Source organism: Aquila chrysaetos, chromosome 11, assembly GCF_900496995.4.
Source record: "Aquila chrysaetos chrysaetos chromosome 11, bAquChr1.4, whole genome shotgun sequence".
NCBI lineage: Eukaryota > Metazoa > Chordata > Aves > Accipitriformes > Accipitridae > Aquila > Aquila chrysaetos.
This window is the reverse complement of record NC_044014.1, coordinates 29,450,331-29,475,008: the sequence shown is the minus strand read 5'-3', so window position 1 is coordinate 29,475,008 and position 24,678 is coordinate 29,450,331. Positions and strand designations below refer to the sequence as shown.

Genomic DNA, 24,678 nt, shown 5'->3' with positions numbered 1-24,678 from the left:
GAGGGAAAAAAGTAGGCATTTGGCACAGCATGACATTTTGATGTATTCTGAAGAGTTATTAAAGGACTTATCATCCAAAGTAGCAGGATAGATTAAAAAATACATAAGGACATTTTCATTAGAGATTGGCTGTTCTCAAAAAGTTCAGATGTTTTTAGATGAAGCACAAGAGTTCAGACACTCATCTGAAATTGTTTCATGGAATTCAGGTCTTTGGGGTCCATCAGATTCATTCCTAGAAAGTTCTTCTTTTGAGACTTCCCATTCTTTATATAACTTCTTGAATCAGACATTTAACAAGTTGGAAAATGAAGATAAAAGCAGACTTGCATGGATTTCCAGGAGTTTCGGATCAGGCGAGCACTAACAGAGCATTCTTTTAGCACTCAGTTCAAAACTAGTAAGAATCAGGAAATCAGGAGAGCCTAAGAGGAGACTGGAAGTGAAGGCACTGAGTTTTTCTTAAAGTTCAAAAGAGTTCTGGTTGTTACGTATAAAACCAGAATGAAATCGGTTTGCCTGAAATAGTTTTCCTTTGTTTAACTAAACTGTTTATCTGAGTTTTTCTTCTCTGCTTTTTCTACAATAACTTTTCTACAATAACTATTCTGGCAAAGTTGCTAAAGGAATGATTCAAGCACACTTTAATGGTGCACTCAAGTGCCTACAACTTACCAGCAAACACTAGACTAAAAAAAAAAAGAGAAAGGTAAGCAGGAGGGAGAAATCAAGAAGGGGAAGATAGCTATATGTCTGAAAAGAAGCAGAAGATCCTGGACCTGGAAAACTGAGCAACAAGAATAATGAAGTAGAAACACTGAACCAGTTCATAGGCTGAGCTGTGCTACAATTAGCTGTTTATTGTCCCAGAAAACATGATCCATTGGCTCCTTTTATAGCCTTATGATTACTAATGATGAGGGACTCTCATAACGTGTGTCTAAACAGGTTGACAAGAACTGTCAGAACTTTCTGTGCCTCAACATAGGCTCAAATTTATTATTTTGCATCTATATTGAATCATAATTTTCCCAATATGATGAACATACATTGTACATATAAAGTTATGTAAAATATCTGAGACTTTTCAGTTTGGCCACGTCTATTGTGGTGCCAAAATGTGAATTTTGGAGCCTAGCTCTGGACATGCAACTAAGACATTTTTTATTTTATTTTTTTTTTAAACATAGTATAATGTAATAATATGCATACTCCTTTAGGAAGTAAAAGAATACAAGAAAAACAAGATGTTGATTTCACACCACAAATTCACTGCCTGAAAGGAAAGATCTCCATCAAGGAAGTTAATAACACTGGTCTACTAGCCTTCCTGAGACAGGACATCACTCAGATGCTAATATAAATTCATTGAGTAGACATATATCTATTGCAATATTTATTCATTTTCCTGCTGTCAATAGTGACGTATGGTTGCCTTGCATTCTTTGGTTAGAAATGGCCTGGGGTTATTTTTTTCTTGTATAGCTCCCAACACCCCAGACACTTTGTCAGTCATATCTGTAGCTGTTACAGAACTCACAGCAACAGCATTTTATCAGACATGCAACAACAGCAGTCACTATAAAATACAAAGCTTAAAGAAGAAACTCCAGCTGTCCAGGCTACAACGAAGTCTTCAACACATCCTCTTGTATCCCATCAAATAGTTTTTTAAACAAACAAACAAACAAACAAACAAAAACCCCAACAACAAAACCCTCTCTATAGCTCTATTACATACATATTAAGAACTTTAATACTGCAAAAATGAAACATGGGCAAGAATTCTCTTCTTCCGTAAAATACTTTTCAGCCTCTTTCAGTAGAACTTCTGTCCATATTCACACATAATGAATTCCAGCATCTCTGCTGTAATCTAAGATTAAAAAAAAAAAGTGCATGGCAGAAACTTCACTGAAAGATGAGCTCCAGGAATGGCAATCTGAAAGAGATGTGTTACAATACAAGGACAGATCTGAAAATTTATTGGTTGGACCAATAAATTAGTCAACTATGGTCCTCCAGAGGGTGTGGCGACAAGGAAGGAAAAACAAAAAATCCCAGATACTGAAAGATCAAAGAAAATTGAGGAAAAACTCCACACAAGTCCAGGGGAAGCCATCCTCAAATTTTAGTACAGACGTGACTTCCAAAGACCCCCTAAAAGCTCAATTTATTCTATGATTCTACAATTTTTCCATTCTGAGCTAAAAGCAGCTCCCTTTCTTTCATGCCATGAAGTGGCTCTTTAACCTAGTGTTGTGCTGTACAGAATGAGGGCAGGAGATTCTTCATCTTTTATCTGCTGCTTCTAATCAACTAAAATTACAATATCATATGTCTGCATTTTATTTTCTCTGTTAGACTCCTTGGTTTGTTGAAAATTAAATTACCATGGAAAATACCCACAAAATATTAAATAAGCATAAACATTTCATCTGAACTATTTAAGAAAGTGTTAACTTCATTTAGATGTTCTCTAGCTTGTTCTTCTGTAGTGAAAGGATGCATACCGAGATTACTTTAGAAAAAGAAATCATGCCAGAATAATTTAATTGTGAAAAACAGGCATCATTGTATTCTTGGTAGCTATTAACAACATTCCTTATTATACAAAAGCTTTATTACATTACATTACTGAGCATTATTTCAGTATGTATTAAATAGTCCCAGTTTTTGAAAGTTTATAGACTGTACTTATCAAAGCACATCAAATCAACCAGAACATAGCTGTTTGCCACTCTGCTTTCTCTACCACAAGAATTCTATTTTAGACATTTCTTATTTTGCCATTTCTAAGTCTTCAAAAAGTTTTCCCTCTCCCGTATCTGAAATTGTGTTTAGTGCTGTACGGAGAAAGGTGTTAGTGATAAGATTTAAATTTACGGTTTCAGAGACTGATACACTTTGTTTCATTGAATAGAAACAGTTCCATTAAGGGAAACACAAGCTGCCCTGGTAATGTTTGTTTCAGCTGTGACTGTGAAGGTGAGAAGGCAGATTTATCTTCTTTTGCATTCAACGCTTGATCCAACACTCATTGGAAACATGGAAAAACATTTGCATTTTTTTAAATACCCTTAATACTGAACTAATATTTTATTTTCTTTTACTGATTCATGGAGATACAAACATGTTGGACAATATTTTCCTTTAGATTCTTTCTAGAATTGGGCCAGTGAATGCTAACCTCCTTAGCAATCAGCGTGGGTCTTCCTATTTCAAAAATCAGCCAATATCTTTCCTGCATTCCAGCACTGTCAACCTGGCAATTCCAGGAAGCTAAGCCAAACAACAAAAAAATGCATCTTACCTACCAGTCCGCCTTCATCAGGTGAATATTACTGGAGAGGAGGGCTTCTTCCCATTGTCCTTGAAGGCAATATGGCAGCTTCCTTCCTTATCGTCTTCCCATTTCTATTGTCCAGCCACAAGGAGCGCAACTGAGTAAGTCCTCTTCAGCAGATGAAGAGTCCTTAAACCGGGATAGTTCGGCGTTCCCCCATGTATTTCCTACTGCCAGTTTTATCTTGTCAGTCTGTAAATTATCTGCTATGTTCAGCCTGAGGGGAATCAACCCATGGAAGAAGTTTTTATCAGGCCTGCATTTCAGGCCCTGGTTCAGACAGGACTCAGTAAATAGCAGATGAAAACTGCTATTGAAAGCTTCCTCCAGTAAAGCTGCACTCAACCTCCAAGCCTTCACTTTGGAGCACTGATGGGCAAACTATGCCACGACAGCTCCATCCCGCGTCCTCCTTGGCAGCTGCTGTAGCTGCCAGCTCCTCCAGCCCCCCAGCCCGCCATAGCACCTCTCGTCCCCAAACCCACACGGTGACAAGGCTGGGCTAGGGGACAGTTCCTCCGTCCAGCTGCCGCACTGAGAGACCGGGGCCGGGGGAGCAGGAGGGGAAAGAGAGGGAAGTCTGTCAAAACCCGTGACGAAAGCCAAGCCAGGGGATGAATCCAGACCAGTTCAGGTGAATTTAGATCAATTAAATGAATTTTCTCCAACGCAAACCAAGAAATGTTGTTTGTTTGAGACTTTTCTCAGTTTTTCTCTCATTTGCAAAGGGTTTTTTAGTTTGTGTTTAGAATGGCTAAAAATTGCCCGATTTGAAGCATGAAGTCTAACAGTCCCATTTCGGAAAGGCCAAAATCAAGTGGCATTTCGCAAAGCGCACTTGCCGTCTGGCGGTTGCCTGCGCCGCTCACTGCAGGGCTCCCGGCCTGGGGGAGGGAGGGCCTGGGGGGGGGGCAGCCTGAGGGGGGGCCTGAGGGCCTGAGGGAGGGCCTGAGGGAGTGAGGGCCTGAGGGGGGGCCTGAGGGCAGGAGGGCCTGAGGGGGGCCTGAGGGAGTGAGGGCCTGAGGGGGGGCCTGAGGGCCTGAGGGAGGGCCTGAGGGGGGGCCTGAGGGAGCAGGCGGGCTGCGGCAACTTGCAGCACAGGCCTTGAGCTAAATCGTCAGGAAAAGGTTTATATTCCCTCCTAGTCTATTTAAGCTTGAGTGGAAGTCATTTTCTTTTGTCGTATGCTTTTTAGTCATCTATAGTAGCAAAAAATAAAGTGAAATACCACATAATTAGTTCATGCGGCTTAGAGGACCAGAAAGAAATCATTTCTACAAGGGAATAAAATAGTTCAATCACTTTGCTGTACAGATGGCTCCAAGACAATGTGAGAGTTGTTGGAGCTTCTCAAGATCCATAGTTTCTTAATTGGTGATAGACATAGACCGGCAGGATCTATGCACTCAAAGCCCCAGTAGTCCCTCTGTGCCGAGTTCACAGGCAAGACATCTGTACTTCACAGGCTGCTCTGAGGTGGCTGCAGTGGTTGATATTATTCCTGCAGTGCTGTGGGATTATTCTGATAACAACACAGGCTCCTCCTGCAGTTTTAAAGAAGGGAACTCAATTCATGACCTTGTTATCCTTCCCTGTGCATGGTTAATTACTGCATTACCTTGGAGATTTTTAAACCATTTCAGATCCTCCCGGACTCCCCAGCTAGTATTCTAGGAGTTCATGTGTTCCCTGCTACATCTCGGTGGCATTTACATTTACAAGGATTCAGGTATCAGCTTCAAACCCCCCATTTTTCCACTGTCTCTCACAGCACATTGCTAATGTAAAACTAAGTTCATTAATGCATTTAATCTTTATTAGAGCTGATCACAAGGATGCCACCATTGTGCAGAAACAAAGTTATCGAAGAAAAAAATCTGAAAAACTATTATCCTTCTCGTCATTGAAAACTTCACTTGATATTGAAACAGGTAAAGCAACATTAATTCAGTCTCAAGTAGAGCACTCCGTTCCATTAAAATTTCATTGATCTGCTGCTGATACAAAATGAACCACCAAAGACATTGATAAAAAAGCTTTATAAAGGGATATGGCAAGTGATCATCAATTACTAAAGTGTAACTCGAAATGAATTTTAGCACCATGGGCAGGTGCAGACACAGTATTACAAACAGAATATTAGCCAGCAGGCAGGTTTCTCCTTGGTTGTTGTGAATTTGGTTCATTATTAATAGGTCTGGGTGAGGAGGAGAGGGAACAAAAAAAAAGCCCTGATGCCTCTTAATTTATCTGCAGACTGTGGCCCAAAGTAAAAGCATCCAAGCCTTTTCAAATCACCTTGACTGTCTCCTTGGCAGACAGAATATTTTTAGTCCATTGGATTTGAACAACTTCCGAGAACAGATGGGTTAGCACTTCATGACTGTATGTGCGGTGCTGTAGAACAGAATGAATAAAAAATGACCCGGCTGTGAAATCCTTATTCCCCACTTACTTCTCGTTGACTTCAACAAATTGTCTAAACATCTACGCACCAACAGGAAAAAAGATGTCTGCAACAGTTTCACAAAGCCTCCTCTTTTTCCTTTGCAAACTGACTCTTACCTAGGGTGGGGAAGAATTTTTTTCCTATCACGGAAATATTTCAAGGTTTCAAAAGTTTTCACACTCTCTCCTGACCTCATGTCTCCTCAAATAACCAGTGATCTTTGACAGAGGAGCTGGTACCACACTGACCTGGATCTCTGGATTAAGTCAACATTTCTAGTCCCACTTGAGGTGAACAACTGAAGTCCAAGCTATTCATTTTTGCTACATGACAATGGCTATTCTGTGGGATGGTTTGCATTTGCATGCAACTGGTTCATTGCAAATGTTTCCATTTAGTATTTGAATGTGTAGTCAGAACTTTGTATTTCTTAATCAAAGACCTTCAACCAGGAGGAGATTTGTGTTGTGATTAGTCCCAATGATGACTTGGAAAATTAGATCCTTTTTCCTGCAAAAGTTCATGAATAGGCTTAGTCTTTCACATAACCATAGGGTTGATAGGATTAGCCTTTTTCAGAGAAACTGGAATAGCAGACAATTTCCATTATGTTATTTATTATTCAATTTAAATTAATTATTTTTCAGTGCTCACACTTTTTAGTAGTGTTTAAATGGAAATCATACTGTAAGGATCCTAGCATATAATACAAAATACACAAAATTCTGAGCAATATACATCAGTTCTTCTTTCTGAACTCACCCACCTCACTAGCTTGATTTTTTTTCCGGAGAAAACATTACCTGGGGTCTTATTTAAACCTTCATAAATTTATTTCAGTTGTCAAACCAGATATTTAATGGGCTTGACATTTTGAATAACTGTTCCCTGTGTATTTCCATTCTCCCTTAAAAGGAAACTAGCATTAAAGAAGAGAATGGATACCTAATGAAATGTCAAAAACATTGAATATCTGTATTGACTTTGGAGGCTAATGCAGCACATTTTCTTTTAGGGCTGAATAAAACCCAGATTTTTTGGGTGTTAAATTTGTGCATACTTTTCATATTTTCTGCAATTAAAAATGCCTTTAGATACTTTTAATCTTTTTTACTCTAAAAAATAGGAACAATTTCACGAAGCTTTGCATTTTGAAAACAGAATGTTTCTCCATTAAAAAGTGTCAATGGAAGATTTTAGAGTATCTCAATTTCTTTCTGGGGGAAGGGAAAAGTGATTCTGACAGGCAATCCTTATAAAAAAATTCTCATATTTATCAACTAGGGATTGCCACATGAACTCCAGTGGATGTTGTGGGGCCTCAGCATTGGAATTTGGTGAACATTTTCATCCCATAGAACAGTTTGCTCACATGCACTGCTCTTTACTGTTTTGTTATTAAAAAAATGTAGATAGGTTCCAATGTAGCACATAGGGTACTGAAATTCAAAATGAATGAACCAGCATGCTGTGAGTACAGCCCATAAAACATAACAAAATATTGTCTAGCAGTCAGACCAGAGCTGTATGCATTTAGTCATTGCTCTTAGAATTTTTTTTTTATTTTCTGGGATTCCCTGAGAGAAACTGTTAATGATAAAAATGATAATGAAACATATACCTTAATACATTTTCCATAAAGTTGGATTTGAATGACTTACTAAAAACTTACTTCTCTTTAGCATCAGTCTATCACAAGCAAGACGAGTTTGAGAACCAAGAACAAATGTAAGTGCAACAGGCTATTCTACTAATTGGAGTGCAGTGTTCAGTGTACAGCTCTGCGAAATTATTTGCTGTAATATTTAAGTCCATTATTAATCTTAAACTCCTAGATGAGAAAACATTTTCTTGTTTACTGTAGTGACAGCATTTCCTACAGGAGAGGAGTATAACTGGGGATAGCTTTATTCTTCATTGACTTTTTAAGTGCTATAAAAACTACATTGAGAAGTTCATTATGCTTTATGTGGAAAGCAGTGTTTAGCTGGTACATTCTCCTATCCTGATAGTGATGCATAACACACTTTAAAATTCTCTGCCCCAAATATCATACAGTAATGCATATTAACTCTTGTCTAAGACAAGTATTTCTGATTCTCCTCAGAGGCAATCTATGTTCTATGAATTTGTGGAATAGGAAGTTCATTAAGATTGGCCATATCTTCCCCTGCATTGACCATTAATGACAATCATATAATTAAAAGAATTAACTTCTAACAAACAAGAATTTGCAAGCACTCCTAGTTCTACACACCTATATACAAAATATGTCTTTACCATGTTCTTGACCTGCACTACTTCTGTACCATTCCTGGGGCACTGTAATGTTACTCATTCAATTCCATTTGGGCCCTTTTCACACCCAGTATGAATACCTTCCTGTTGCTCTTATGTAAGGGAAAAGTAGTGACGATACGTCTCAGGCTAGATCCTCTGAATGCTAAGCAGAAAAAATAGTGCATCTCAGGAAATACTTGATTCAAGATTTTGCCTGCTGTTATATGTAAAATTATACGGAATAAGACAGTCCTACTTCCTCTCTTTTCTCTCCACTGCTCGTGAGCGTATGACCTTCTCCCACATACAGTTCTCATTAAAACTGAGAACAGGGGAGAAATGGCAGCTAAACTTTAAAGAAGACATTAACATGCTAAGTGTTTTCTTTGCACATAGATCAAACTAACACAATTAGGACCAAACTAAATGTCCAATCTCTTTTGAAGCTATTTCTCCTCCGTAAGAAAAAAAATCACTTATTGATGTTTAATAAAGATACCATAAAATGATGTTACCTTCATTTAAAACTACTGGAAGAAATTCCAAGCAAGAAGAAACCAAATTCATTGAAGGCTCCAGCCTGGTAGAAAATTTGCATTAGCTATGGGTCATAATGTAAATATACAAGCTACAGGACTAATCACTAGCAGTAAACAAATATTTGAAGAGAAGGTTTCACACAGCACTTGCATGGCAAGAAAATTAGCTATAAAAATCAATTACGCATCATTATCATCAGACAGTAAGTATGTATCCAGAAGATTCATCTCAGGAAACACAAAGCAAACATTTGGTCAAGTGCAAACACCTCATTCTGCAATTGATAGCCCAGCCAGGGACACATTATTACTTCACAGAGGTCACTAACCCTATGCTCTTGGGAAGGGAAAAAGGAATCTTAAAGCAAACACATAATAAAACAGAAAAGAAAGTCAGTCCTTGAAAATAATTGAAAAATAAACTCCAGTCTGTAAATTATGCAAACGAATTTATTCACACAAAGGAAGAAAAAAATTTCTCCCACTGTGAACTACCACATTTCACCTGAGACCAGGTTTGTGTTGTGGCATTAGTAAAGAGAGGAGTTTAGACTGCAGTGAAATGTGGTGTAACTCCATTAACGCTCTATATTCAGGTCTGTGGGGACTCAGGAGAAGAATGAGCAGAAGTGGATCCCTAGTTTGCACAAAACTGAATTGTTCATTGTAGTCAGTATATTAATCTTGGCTCACCTCAGCAAAGAAATAGGTTTTATTAATTTGATTCAAAGTCATTGAAATCTAGTGGAAATTCTCACTCTGAATGTGGTCTTTGGAAACAGTTTCTACACAGTCAGTCTGAAAATAATCTAACTAAAATTTTTAGGTATCTCTTTCTTGAGGCAGGAGCTATCTTCTTTTGCTCAGTACTTGTTCAGTACAATAGGGATTTAGTACTTAATAGTTGCCCTGGAATATTCTTTTATAAAACTAATATCTAAATACTCATACTACATAATTATTTCATTACAGTAATTATAAGAGGTAATAGACTGGCTTTGAAAATCTCATCCACGATTGCTGTCAATTTCTTTGCCTGGTTTTTGTTCTCTTTTAAAGAGAGCAGTATTAAATTGGAGATGTCTATGTACAATAACAGATTAAAACAAAATTAGAAAGAACGGATGCATCTGTGGATCAAGCAAGAATAAATCAAGAGCTACTTTTTCAAAGATACTTGCAAACAAGCTTGGGACCTTTTGTGCCATATTTTATTGCTGTGAAACAGATATGAAGAAAAGTTCAATTCATTTAGAAGTTTAAAAGTTTTCCTTATTGCTGTAGCATTTTTCCTTATGGAACAGAATTACCATAATAGGTCTCTCAGTGTATTCCCAGTGGCCTCATTGACAAGATACATTGACAGGAAATGTTATAATGAAAATCCATAACACGCACCTCTTATGACTTAACAGTAGCTACCACTAGAAAAACAGACCAGAAAGCAAGACTTGAAGGTCGCTGTGTAATAGAATAAAGCTAGCCATTCCAGACAATGAAACTGCAGCACTAAAAAGATTTTGTACACAGTGATGAACAGCTTCAGACAGCACTAAATGTAGAGGCAGACAGTGTGAAGCAGATGCAGCATTCAAGGCTGCAGTATGGACCAGCCCAACTCTTACAGACTGAGGATGTAAAATCTAGCTCCAAGGTAGATTTAGTTCAAAGCTGAAATCTTGAAGACTTGCAGAGCAAAAGGGAGGTAGCAGTGCCCAGTCCTCCTCCCAGAGTAACAAAAGTCCAAAATGCTTTCAAAACAATGGGATAAGCACATTTTCCCCTTATTTTCTTAATTTTCCATATTTACTCCATCACTGCTTTCCCTTCTATTCTTCCTGCTAACTGGCTACCTTTTCATAGTCCACTTATTTTCTGGAAGGCAACAAGAAGCATTTGTTAGCTTAGAAAACATCTCCGCGCTTGTACTTCACTCACAGCCCTCAAGTGTATTTGCAGCAGCTGCACATCTCTACCAAGGAAAGCTTCCGTTCTTCTTAATTTCTGCTTGCTATGATCTCCTTTTATTTCCTTCAAAATTTATCTTCAGTTAAGTTGCACTGTATTTTATTGCTGCTGCTTCTGGTTATGTATTGCTGAGTTTTTCTTTCCTGGTAACTCTATGAATTGGCTGGCTATTTTTCATTATTTCTGTGGGGCTATGGAAAAAAAAAAAGCAATTCCTTTACTTGAGAATTCTGACATTTATTAGCATAATAAAACTCTCAGATAAGTTGCAGTTTTCCAAGTAATTTCATTTGCAGGGGAACTTACAAGGGATTTATTTTAAAGCCAGGTAAAACCTAGAATGAGAAATGGATGGAATTCAGACAGAAAAATTTAGAAAATTAAAAGTAGGAAATGTGCTCCAAAGTGAAAACGATGATGCTGTTGTGATGTTAATTACATCACAAGAGGACACATAAGCTAAAGAGCTAATATTTCAAAGCCTTCTTATCAGCTAAACAAAATGCAAGGAGTTGCTGGGAATTGTGTCACTAGAAATAAATAGCTGTATTATTATCAGTCTCTGAATGTGAATTCCTTATAGAACAAGTTCTTCAATATTCTGTCTATAAACATTCCCAAAATTGTGTACAATGGGTTAAGTAATCTTCCAAAAACTTTGGAAATTGCACGCCTTCTTTTCTAGCATGCCTAGCACCTTTTCCAAAGAGAAGGCAGCATTTTATGCCTTTTGTTTGTTTACAGTTCATAAAGGCAAAACACCAGTCTGCAAAGATGTCTAGGTGTTTAAATACCACCTTAATTACTCAGTACCACCTTTAGACCCTCAGTCCCACGCACCCAGCTGCTGCTCTCTGGCCTCAGAGGTAAGTCTATGGATACCCACATTTTTTAACTTTAAAAGGTCCCTTTCCATTCTCCTTTAAAGTAGGGGTCCAGATGTTCTGTGATTGAACATGTGCAGCTGTGAATAACCTGAGGCTGAGGTGGTTCTTGAGATGTCTATATAGAGGCAGCAAGTGCAGAGCTAGTTTCTCAGAGGAAGCAGCTAGTAGATACTGGAACTCTTTGGGGGAGGTAAATTGCACTATTGAATGATCTATTGGAAAAAAGCAACTTATTCTGTGATTATTTTACAGACTCCATATTTGAAGCGCAGTGAATTACCCTGTGCTGAGCTCCACGTTCTGGTAGCTGGATTCAATGTCTGTATATACCTGTACCAGGTGTATTCTGATCCCGGATCACACATACCAGGCTTCTCATTTAATGGAGACTACAGATCCTACTAGAGGCCTACATAAGTGTTACTATGTTCAGAATTGTAGAGCTGTATTTCATTTTGAGAATCCAGCCCCTGGTGACCTGCAAAGGACCACACTTCAACAAAATTCCAAGACCACTTGTGTATCTTGACCCTTTATCTAGCTGCCAAGCCACTTTGTTTCTCAGGGTATCAGACACATAGCTAAAGATGTCCTACCTCTGTAAGCCTACTTGCTGTGAAAAGCCCAGCTGTCATCTTATCTGACCACTGTGCACTAAGAACAGCTGCTCCAGCTAGTAAGCATTGCTTATTTGCTGTGTCCTGATTTGCTTTGTTATAAGGTGCTAACAGTAACTATTTAAAAGTTCCTGAGCCAGTGTCCCAAGTGATTAATACAGAAACTGTCCAGCTAAGTCTCTGTGGAAAGTTCATTAGAACTTTCTTTTCAAGGGTCACAAACATTGATGGATTAAATCACACAAAAAGCAAAGTTAACAAAAGAAAATTTTCCTGCACAACAATGAAGTTTGTGTGCAAAAATCTGTACTTTAATATGGGCTAACTGTAGAATTAATTATGAAAAAATTGTTGCTATTATTACCATAGGTATTTATTATTATTGTAGCACCTTAAATGTATAGTGTGCTTTATAAGCTTGGACAAGACAAATTTCTTTCCTAGATGAGCTTACCATCTAGGTCAGACAAAGTACAGAAGGTAACAGTGAGTCAAGAGAAATGACTATTTGAGGAGAGCTGGATTTACATGGGGGTTGGGAGGGAAGTCTACACTGGGATTTGGAAGAGAAACACATAGGAATTCAGAGACTGCCCAAAGCAGTAGCATATAGAAGTATACTCAGTGTGCCTTCCCTATGTGTTCAGAGATTTCCAGGAAAAAATTCACCATGGAGGTACAGTAACACATACAGAACAACCCACTTTACATCTCAAAATACATATCACATAAGGAAAAGTACTGAGAAACTGCCTATTAAAGGCATGACTATCAGGCTAACCAATAGGTACGCAGCTACTTCCCTCATGTCCCACCTCACTCTTGAAAAAAATCAGTTGCATATAAAAGTGTCACAACCCAGTTATTTGAAATATTGCCCTGCAGAATGAATGTTTGGAGCTGAAAAGAACACTTCTATACCCAGCAGTTTCTATCTGGCCATTCACGAGAATAGAGCAAGGAGCAGAGGAAGGTAATAGTAACAGTTCTCCAACTCATTTCACTCCATTTCCTGAACTGGCTGCCTCAGTAGTATCCAGCTGACCAGTGAAACAACACAAGACCACATCTATACCGTGTGACAGCCCAGAGCACAAGGACTGCTAAGACACAAATTTCAGGAGGGCAAATTAACTACTGTGATGAGATTATTTTTTTTTTTTTATAGTCCAAACACTAAGCAACTGCTCCATAGATCTAGGCTACAGGTCTATTTTCATGTTATATATAACAAATGGATCAAGAACACATTGTGTGCATCTTTTTTTAAACATGAAATAGCATGATGATCATGTAATTAGTTGTACCTTTTCTGTGGATAAATATACCAACCCCACCTTCATCCCTAGATCAGCTAAGGAAAATACCTGGTCCCATAGCAAAGTAAAGCTAGAAATCTCCAGCATGTATCTTGCACATCAGAAAGCAGAAAACATGACAAGGCCAGTGAGAGTTGTTATTATTGCAAATCAAAGTGCTTTCATTAGAATAACTAGTTTAGAATAAACTGACCACTTTCTGTACAGGAGTAAAATTCTTTCCAAGGCTGTGGGACTGCATGAAATTGTAAATAAAATATTAATGACCTCATTCTGTCTCTGCTGTGGTGAACTTTGTAGGCCTGAATTCCAAAGCACAACGGCAAGTTTCCAGCTACACCTAACCATTTCAGCAATCACAAACTGCAAAAGGATGTTTTAAGACTGCTCCTCTGGTTATCAAAAGTCCACCACTGAGTAACTAGATTGTCAACAGAAACTGACAAACCTTGCTTTGGAAAAAAGAGTATGTTCACCAATATTGGTACTTCATACAATAATCTATGAATAGTTCCTGCCCATACTTCTTGAGGCTTTTTGCATTTTCAATCTCAGACATTAAGAAAATAAAGTGAGGAACTTAGTGTTCAGTGCAATTGGCCACAATCCCTTGAAAAATTCCTGGGAATAGTCCTCATTTGTAATTTGCCAGTAGTTTCTCACCTTTAATATGTTAGCAATATGAATAATGATGATAATTCAGATGCAAAACAGAAATATTTTGGGCCTTCTAATGAGAATACTTTTTGGCCACAAGACCAGTGGCTTTGGAAGTTTGTTAACTACTCTTCAGTGTTTACTTTTGTAGCTATCTATTACTACAGCTATCCAGAATTCATTCCTGTTAGTCCTGGGTCAGTTATTCAAATAAGGGGCGGTAGTCTGGTGGATTCTTCTGCTGTCCACATGGCTCCAGCAGTAGCTCCCCACCTGAGGATGTGATGATTTCTTCCTAGAAAGATAAAACCAATTAAAATATCAAAGGTCTAAGCCTCTCCCGATCTTCTAAGAAAAGCAGCTGATAGCAATAAAGACCATCACTCCGCTGTAACTGGTAACCAATTACGAATAAACCTTTGATAAAATAAATACAGACCAGCAAAGGGATCCTATCAACCATTCATTTTCTTCATGCTTTATCTCATACTTATGCCAGTAGTAACTTGTGCTAGTATCAAACACTGAAATCAAACAGCTGGTGTACAAAAAAGGTGGTGATTTGTACTACCTGTAAGTTGCTATGCTACTTAAAAAACAGCTACGGATGCCTATAAAGGATGTTCTGAAGGGTTAATTTAACAGACATATGCCAGTCCTACTCTTCTACTTCCATAGTCATTGGGTTGAAAGAAGCTTCCCCAGGCAGACTGAACAAGAGCTCAATGTTGAGTGCTCACACACAACAGTAACAGCTTTCTGACTGATTACGGAGAGGTGAAAGATATTAACCTTGCTAGGGTAAAGACAGTCTTTACAAATAGCACCTATTCTCATTAATTAAATACCCACATGCCAAGTCTGTCATTCCAGTAATTGATTACCAAGATGAATACAAAAAAACTTACTGGAAAAGTAGAGAACTTGGTCTTTGCACTTATTCTTAGAGTAATGATAGTTCATTTTTATTTTTGTAGAACTTTAAGATTTATAAATGCACCAAAATGAGCCAGAATCCAGAATTATATTGACTAAAATAGCAATCCTTCATCTGAAAGTTTAGATCCAAGTTATGGATCCATATATGGGCCTAACATTTTCAAAACTTATCTAATTTCTATTGAAATTCAATGGAAATTTGGTGCCTGATTTCCTCAGAACACACGCAGTCTCCCTGTCATGGTCCCTTCCCAATCAGTACATCAGACTAAGTTCAGAAAGTTACTACTCAAATTAAATGCTTTCGCAAAGGTTATGAGGAAGTAAATGAAAAGATTTAGCAATTATCTTGGATATGTTATTGCTGCTTTCCACACAGTATTTAAGTGCAAATAGTAATAAGAGAAAATGCACACTCACACCCTCTTCTGTAAGGAGTTTGTTCTTCCAGCTAATGGTTACTGCCCCCTTGTATCTGTCAGCTGAGTTGCTTGAGTGACCTCTTCTTAATTTTTTTAAATCAAAATGAAGCAGTTTTAGATGAATAAGTCTAAGCAACTAAAAAAAGTAGTTATGCCAGTTATGCCAGCCCTGCTCATTTTGATCGAAAGTGAAAAGGACCCTCAAAGAGCAGTCCATGCAACTTTTGGGGTGGGGAAGCATACCCTTGCCAAAAATAGTGCTGAGGAAGCAGCAACTTTTCCAAACAATATAGCAATAGCTGCAAGAGACAGTGTGCCCGTAGCGCAACCATTTACATAAAGACTGCATAGTTGGTTACCAGAAGGCTTTGGGACACTTGACAATGGACTTCACCAGAAAGGGCAGACAGAAAAGCTTCAAAGAAAACCATGTGAGAGACAGGATAAGACGCCTCCTGAAGTGATTGCCAAAGAAAACAGTTTTAATATAGCTATTAAGCTAGAGAGTTAAAAGAGAATTGTGTGGTGACATTAAAGGTGAACCAGTTTCTCTGATAGTCTTACTACAGGGGGAGCTATTAACTATTATCAGGGGACACCTAAGAAAACTTTTTCTTTAAAAAAATGTCAGGAACTAAAAGACATTCTGCTTCTGACAAGTGCCCTTCTGCTGTCTGTAAATAGATGTGTTTCTAGCACAGTGATTGCCTAGGATGAGCTGTGATGAAAATATCGGAACATAGCTGGAGCAGAGATGGTTGGATTTGGTTGTCACCATCACCTCTCTCCAGGAGCACAGGGGATACTACTTCAGCCAGAGCTCCTACATCCAATGCCTGACAATCTGCATTTGAGGTGTTACATGTGTGCCTTTCTTTCCCTGACAAGGCCCTGGTTAGGCTCTTTCCAGTTGTACTGGGTCTGGCTGGGATAGAGTTAACTTTCTTCGCAGCAGTCTGTATAGTGGTGTGTTTCGAATTTGTGGCTAAACTAGTGTTGATAACACACTAATGTTTTGGCTATTGCTGATCAGTGCTTGCAAAGCATCAAGGCTTTCTCTTTTTCCCACTCAGGCCCTGCTGGCAGTGAGTAGGCTGGGAATAAGCGAGAAGTTGGGAGGGTACACAGCCCAGCTGGTTGACCCAAACTGGCCAAAAGGATATTCTGTACTATATGTCATGCTCAGCAATAAAACCTGTGATAGAGGAAGAAAGGTGTGGGGGGCGGTTGGCTTCCAGGGTAGCCACTGAGAGAGAATTTCACCAAATTAGGGGAGGAGGGGTTTTTTGGTCAAACGTGACACCTACTATCCTCCCACGTGGAAATGTAATTTGTGGAAATATAACGTCATAGGGATCTCTGTGGGGACACTAAGGCAACACTGAAGAGATGTTGCAAACTAGCTGAAATAAAAGAAAGATTTAAAAGAAAAGGGAAATTAGAAGAAAAATAATGTCTGCATAGTGTTTGTGAGACTGAATACCGAAAAAATTAAAAGCTGTGAAGAAAAGGAGGAGCAAAAAATTAATAGAATTCATTTGAGACAAGAGTGAGAAAAGGATAAAAAAAGAAAGGGAACTAGAAAAGAGAGGATGAAGAGAAATTGTAAGGGTGGCTAAGAAAAAAAGCAGAATTAAAACTGATGAAGATGGGGAAGAGATGCAAGATGATGAAAACAACCTATGCTATCAGAAACAGTGCTACTGCTTAGTCATAGTCTGGCAACAAGAAACGCAAGTTACAGTCAAAGTAATTCAAACCCATCTAAAGTCAAAGATGAATAGTAAATTAGTCTTGTAGCATTGTTTCGGACAATAAGAAATGACCCTTAGCACATCCCTAAAACAGAACCCCTCCATGTTCCCTTCTTTACTGCCGGGCCCCACTCTTTTGCTTTTGCATGTTACAACCCTCACATCGAAGGTTGAAAAATGCTGAAATTTCATTATAAGACCTTTCTATAGTATTTCCAATTCAATTTTGCACAGCAAAGAAGCTCAAAAAGTGTTAGCTCTGTCAGCCCTTATCAGTCTATTTTTAGCCCAGAAGAGCAGGCATTGCATAAGAATCTGCTTAGAAGGGGACACAAATACATGCTGAAGCATTTGAAAGAAGGGGAAAAGCCTTCTGATTCACTGCAACAAAAGGCACAAACTATAAATGTTACAGCTAGGCTTAGTGTAAAATATATGCATATATTCTGTTCCCCACTATGGTTACTACTACTTTCCACTGTGGTTTCAAATTACACGGTTTCTCTTTAAATTATTAATCCATTCCACCCAGTTATTGATCTCTACCTAGCAAGTGTTACCTTGTGAAAATCAATAAGATCTGTCAGTGTTGCATGTCGGTTTGGATCTACCCCCAAGAAGCTGTAGAAATCCCCCGAAGCATCAACCAGGAAGTGTTTGAACCCACTTTGCTGGCGATAAGACAACGCATAGCCCCAGATTTTCTCACTGACTCGCACCAGGAAGGTTCCTTCAGATTTATTCATCAACAACTCTTCTGCCTCCTGGCGGCTGATAATACCTGGCAAGAAAAAAAACCTATGGTTATGCAGCTAATGGGTCTGTCACAGTAAATCAAAGGCAACAATACAGAGCAGAAGTGAAATTAAAATGGCGTAACTTGTCAAGATTGAAATGTTTATAGGAGGAGTTAAGAGCTATGGAGACAACATTTATGCTATTTGCTTCTGAAGGATAGCTGTAAGAGTTTTGATGGAGTCTGGTGGGATATGCTTTTTAATTATCTGATTACGAATTGCTTTTTCCCATCATTACTGCTTTTTCAAAGGAAGTGGCCAAACACAACTGGCCTATCAGACCAGAGAATTCCGTACAAGTGATCATTTAGCAGACTAGCATGGTTTGGCATCGCAATTTGAATTTGCAATACATTGCTGATATTTGCAATTGTATAGCAGTATTTCTGATTGTGTTGCCTTACAACTGTTTTATAGGTCCTAAAGAAGGAACATAAAGAAAGTGCCAGGAGAAAAAGCATTTGCCTGTATTTGTACATTCATACACACACATCCATAGATGCATATAGATAAACTGGAGCACAAAGAAATCAAAACCTGCAGCTAACAGAGCTGCTAACAGAGGTGGGTATGTTAGATTACTTATTCACAGGCTTGCATTTCTAGGGAACATTGTCACAGAGGAAAACAAGAAACAAAGATCACAGTCCTTTCCTTCTGGGACCTTTCAGGCTTAATATCAGAATAATAGTCTCCTCTAGTTAAAAACTGTAGTCATGAGCTAACCAGAGTACCAACACAAAGAAAAGATCGAATATTGTATTTGTTGATCAGAAGTGAGCTCATCTTTACAATTCATAATGAACAATAATGAGTTATGCACCTTGCTCTGGGACAAGAGATTACAAAATTAGTTGGGGCTTTTGCAGTACATAACTATCATCCTGTGGTCATTTTCTCTGTGAGGCAACTTACCTCTCTGGACAAACTCAGTCAGGGAACAAACTCTCCCCTATATCCTGGTCACCAAGCAGCTGTTTTATAGGTGAATTCATTCCTTTGCTGCATGACAAATGTATTTGTCAGGGCAAAAGAAGGATCACAAATTCAGATTTTCAGAATAAGCAGGGGTAAAAGTTTAACAGTAGTAGAGCTTTCAAGAACTTTCCCATTTTATTCTTGTGTTGGACAAATCTTCAGCTTTCTTTTTCTTTCTGATCCTAGGACACAACAGGTTGTGGTACTTCTGCTTGCAAACAGGGTATAACAGATAAACCCTAATCTGATCACACACCACGTAAAAGGTGTGATCAGAACTGCACCCAGCACTGAACCAGGTCTTACCATCCATCTAGAGAGCCTGGTTCCAATTTGTCTGGTGGGCCTAGAGGACAGTAAGCTCATGTCTCATAATTATCTGTGAAATACCAGATGCTCACTTCAATTAGGAACAGATGTTGAATTAGGCCATCCTGAATGTGAACATGGCACTAATGTCAATAAATAATATATGTACATGTTCCAAAGTTACTCTCTGTAAAACTAAACTTACTCAAAACAATACATGCAATATTTAATGGAACTGCTTGTCATCGTAGAATCCTACATGTGTCCTACTCAGAATTCCATGGAGTCTGAGTGCTGAAAAGCCACATTGTTTTAGTGTAATAATAACCATAGCCCAGGGATTACCAATTCATACAAAGAAGGACCTACCTGAAAGATCAAAGTTTGGGATGCTCTAATTAAACCAGCCCACAAGGAAAATTATGCCTCTGGGAGACATAGGAAGAGACTGAGTAGATCTGGGTCCTAAAAGCAAGCACTGGATGATTTTAGGAAAGATAGAAAAGCATCTCCTTCTCTCAGTTTTTTTCTACTTTGAGACAATGAATTTCTTTTACAGTTTTACTTGGTGCAATGATGAACACGACAAGGGCTCAATGTCAGTGGGGCTCAGAGATCTCCACTGAAATATCCTCAGTACTGAGGAGAAACATACACATATATACTCTGCTGAATGATGTACAGTTCTCTTTTCTGGAGGATATTGCATCATCTTTTCACCAGACATGCAAAACAGGCAGTAAGCATGGAAATATATGCATTTGTTTAGAAACAGCATGCAACTGCTCAGCCAACGGTGTCAATTGCTGCACTTTGCAAAACTAAAAACAGTTTTATTGGAAGTATTCCAAGATGAATTGTTAAAAAGTCTTGAACTCTGTTCAAATGAAAAGATAGTACTAACATGAATCCATATGATACATCATATTATGTGAAGCTGTATCACTAGATCCCAATACCAGGTACCACATGCCAAGAATTACACAAAAATTGATTCTGAAATCACACTATTTGTTAATTCAGTCTTCTCTCAAATTGCCCTAATTTAAATATACAATGAAAGCTTTTATTAGTGATTACGATGCCAACTTCCTTGACAAATCTCTGCTAGAAATACATGTACATGAGCCACACTAAGAAGCTCACAGCATTCAGTAATAGAGGAAGGGATAAACAGTTCCATCACCAGCAAATACTATATTAATTCCAACAATCAATATTTATACTGTAATTCTAGATTGAAACCATGCTGGTAACTTTTGGGATAGGAACTGGGTGCTGTTACAACTACCCCTTCTCTAAGCAGTGTCAGAACTGTTACGCAGGCCTGCTAGGGAATGAGGTGGCCTAGACAATTTAGCACCTATAAAAATAGAGGGTTTGTAAAAAAAAGAGAGTTGTAAAAAAAGAGGGTTTGTATTATATGGTGAACATTATTCTTAGGGTATGTCTAAGGTTTCAGTGACCATCACTATCAGGCATATAATATGAAATGCATTTAACATCGATTAGTTTAATGCTAAACAATCTGTTCACCTGCTCTCAACTCCCACCAGTAGAGCTAAAACACTGCAGGCTTCCACATGATGTTATCTTCTTTGCCAGACCTTATTTTTGTTCTGGGCGCTTTATAACATTGAGTAGGTGAGAAATGCTACATTGCTCACGGCCAAGTTCTTTTTTGTTTTCATTCTCTTTTCTGTTAAAGATGGTGTAATAAATTATCAGCCAGCTGCTTTCTTCCTTTTTTCTCTCCTGATTCTGTTAACAGCTCATGAGAAACCATCTCTCCCCACCACCTCCTCCCTGTCTCTGCCTCCCAGTTATTTTATTTTTCTCTGGTTCAGTTCTTCAGTGGGTGGTGTTTGCAGCAATGAAAGTCTCCCTCCACCCTTTAAAAAACATTATACTGTTCTCAAGACAACTAGAAAAAGAGTGGCACTGCTCGCTCCTGAGACAGCTGTAGAGAAATACACAACATCTGTGAAACCCCTACACGAACATTTAAAATTGTTTGAACTGAAGTCAAGAAACTTTGGTTTCCCAAGGCTCTGGTGAGAGGTTTAGAATCACTGATGCTCTTACTTGTGTTAGTTAGGATATTAATTGGAAATACTATCTGGAAGAGAAACCACCGATGCTTTGAAAGCTAATTTTCCCCTCTCTCTAATCTCTTAAAAAAAAAAAGGCAACAACTTCACTTGCTGTAAACCAACACTGTGTCAAAAGCAGTAATCCTTTCACGTAAGCACAAGTTTGCAAATCAGTCATTTAAATAAATACCTCACAATTAATCTATCATCAGTATCATTTAACTCGTTGTGTGGCCAAATACACAATAGTGTATTTGGACAGCTATTAGCTACCCCACTGAAACTCACTTACATCTTTTACCTGTCATGCCAAATAATTTCTCTCAGAGTATACAAACTGCTGTTGTCCATAACAAACTGTAAAAGAGCAGTAGGGTTTTGACTGGGAGAGGATCAAAGGTGTAACTAACTCCTCTTGAAAGCAGGGAAACCCTATCAGCTGGCTTGAGTTTTAGCCCCCTGCCCCCCAGATTCACTTCATGCATCTATCATGTTACATGTATCTACCTGTCCACCTTAAACATTCTAGTTTTGCAATGCTTATACATATTAACATTTTTGATTCTTAGCAAGAGAATAACGTTTTGGATGACAGTTATTTCAAATTATAGGACATTCATCACCAACTGACATGTTCCTAATTAACAGCTTCATTTTTAAATACAGTGCCTGTAATGAAAATTTGTAGATGATAGGCAAGTCTTAACATTTTGGTTCTAATTATGTTCTTTTTACTGCCACCAATCTTCCAAAAAGGAAAAAGAACACCCTAACATTTAGAGTATATTAAGCTCACGTGGGAACTGGAGAGTCCCTTATGAATTTAGTGGGCACAGCTAAGAAATCTTGATGCTGCCTTCCAAGTTTACGGCAGCCTCAATAGCAGAAAATGCTATTCTGAAATATTATGCAATGACACTTCAGCTTCCCACTCTTCTCTCAGCATTATCCTACATACATCCTTGAGTGAAACTCAGGAGATGAAATACATAAATATTTGCTAAGAGAATGCCATAACAAGCATGAATCCAGACTAGAAAAGCTGATAAACTTTGCCAACAAGGCAAGACTATATACTAGAAGTCTAAAATTAGTTTTTGGATTATACAGATAAAGTTACATCATGTCATTGTTGTAATCTACCAGTGGTCTAATGTACCATGTATAATAACAATGTCAATATATTAAGATAATTTGGCCTTTAATGATCAAGATATTTTTAATATGCATATGCGCATTTATATATGCCAAGAGGTCTACTAAGATTAGAGGGACAGCAGGTACAAACACAGCCCAGAAGCGTTCATTTACCCTTCTGCAATAGAAGCTATTTGCTTAGCTGATGTTCTCTCTTTTCATATTTTTTCATTAGCTTGATCTCAAACACTCTAGTGCATGAGGTTTTACTCACAGAGCAAAAGCGTCACAAATACTGGCATGAATAAATATTAATGAGAGCATTCATGCCAACAGTGCTTTCATGACCATTATGAAAAGCCTTCTATTTCATGCAAAATTGATTTGTTGAACAATTATGAATATTCACAAGTAATCAATGAAGAGGAAAGAGACTCATCCTGCTTATACAACTTAAGACATCTAACCAGGGAAGTGTGTGATTTAGGTTACCAATCAAAATTAGGAGCAGGATCCAAAACACAGAGAAGCCAATACCAGTATCTCCTTTGTTTTCAATGGGATTAGATCAAAGCCCATATGAATAAAAATATTCCTGGCAATCATTACATGAATAATTCACATGTTAAGGTCATACAGACTCATTACACCTAGAGCAAGTGTAAACAATAAATAAATGAGTAAACACAAGGAATTATGAGGAATTAGCAGGTAACTCCCGAGTAATGTAAAGGACTTTATTTTTCTAATTATACAGGCAGATCTAAACAGTAATTTGAAAGATAGTGATAAAATGGCACAAGGGTTAGAAGGATCAGTTTGCAAAGCACCAGCCAATCCCTTCCATTTTTTGGAACTCAAAAACTGAACTAGACAGACATATTATTGTAACTATACCATTTGGAATAAAATGTTTCCCAAAGGGGAATAAATAAGCGAATTTTCCAAAAACTTCCAAATAAATTTCTTCTCTCTGAGACTTAATTTGAGAGTCAAAAGCTGGATTGCACCTCACCTTGCAAAAAAGCTGAAAAAATTTTCAGAACAAACCGCTATAAAAGCCTAAAAATAAATTTGTATAGAACAGATTTTAGGGTCTTGGGTATTTTTAATCAAAACAGAAAAGTTCTGATTTGAGGAGAGGAAAATACGTCATAGTTTTTTCTGCCTACATCATTATAATAATAAAAATCATGTAGTTGGGAGTAAAGACCCAACCTACTTGGGACCAAAATATGAAAAAAGGTAATCAGTTTGAAGGAAATAATCAGAAAAGTAAACAGAAATTCAGAAGGGATTAATCCAACTGCAGCCAGTGTGGTTTAGGAAGAACTGACAGCCTGTGTTAGCACGCCAGCATTAACATAAACCACTGTCAGGAAGTGCAAGAACAGCTTATTAGAACACTAGTCTATGAACCTAATGGAGGGGGTCATAGATTTCAGAGCCCACAGCAAAGGAAGATATACACGAGGAACAAACACAATCTGAGATGAAAACTCAAGCTGGGGGACTAAGGTTTAGAATAAATCTGACCTTTTTTAGATGCCATAATAAGGTGGGACAGTAAAGGCTTGAAACAAATGTTCGAATGCATGACACTAGCAACCAGCTCTGGTCTAAGAGAAAGTGAAAAATACAGCTCCTTCAACCACTCAGAAAGATCAAAAGCATAAAAGCAGGGAAGATGAAGTGATTGCTTCCCTGCAGTGCAAGAACTAGAGCAGCTATAGTTTATGCTCTCAGGGAAAAGCAGTCTTTACATCACTCAGAGCAATAGTTTCCTCAGGTTGACTTTTTCAATTCTCTCCCACAGGTGCAAGTCTATATGTGGACTCTTAAGCTGACTGAACATACTCATGGTTGTTCATTGGGAAGGACACTATTAATCTACAAAACTATGATGTCTAGACTGAATACTTTATGTTACCCTTGAGACTACCGATGTCACATATAATTTAAAGAGCACTGTTATCAGTTATGGTCGTTTATGGACTGATCTGCAACTGAAATAGCCAAAGGATAACGTATATATTTAGGTCATACCTTGTAATTTCTCCAGCATTTACAGCAGGAGTAGCATGCACAATTAAATACATGCACAAATATTTGCAGCAATAGGATCTTACAGTGTGCCACTCTATTAAAAATGTTTCATCCTCTCCTTCTCCTTCCTTTTAGTCACAA

The 24,678-nt window shown here is 38.1% G+C and overlaps 1 protein-coding gene across 2 annotated transcripts in view; it reads right to left on the bottom strand.

The window, feature by feature from the left end:
- Positions 1 to 5,140: 5,140 nt before the first annotated feature.
- SH2D4B (SH2 domain containing 4B) overlaps positions 5,141 to 24,678 on the bottom strand; it is an 88,975-nt gene continuing 69,437 nt past the window's right edge. For both annotated transcript variants that reach the window (XM_030029595.2, XM_030029594.2), the window contains exons 7-8: positions 17,738 to 17,958; positions 5,141 to 14,357 (exon numbers count right to left, since the gene is read on the bottom strand). In XM_030029595.2, the coding sequence (XP_029885455.1) occupies positions 14,265 to 14,357; positions 17,738 to 17,958 (314 nt within the window). In that variant the 3' untranslated portion in view covers positions 5,141 to 14,264. The remainder of the gene's footprint in view (positions 14,358 to 17,737; positions 17,959 to 24,678) is intronic.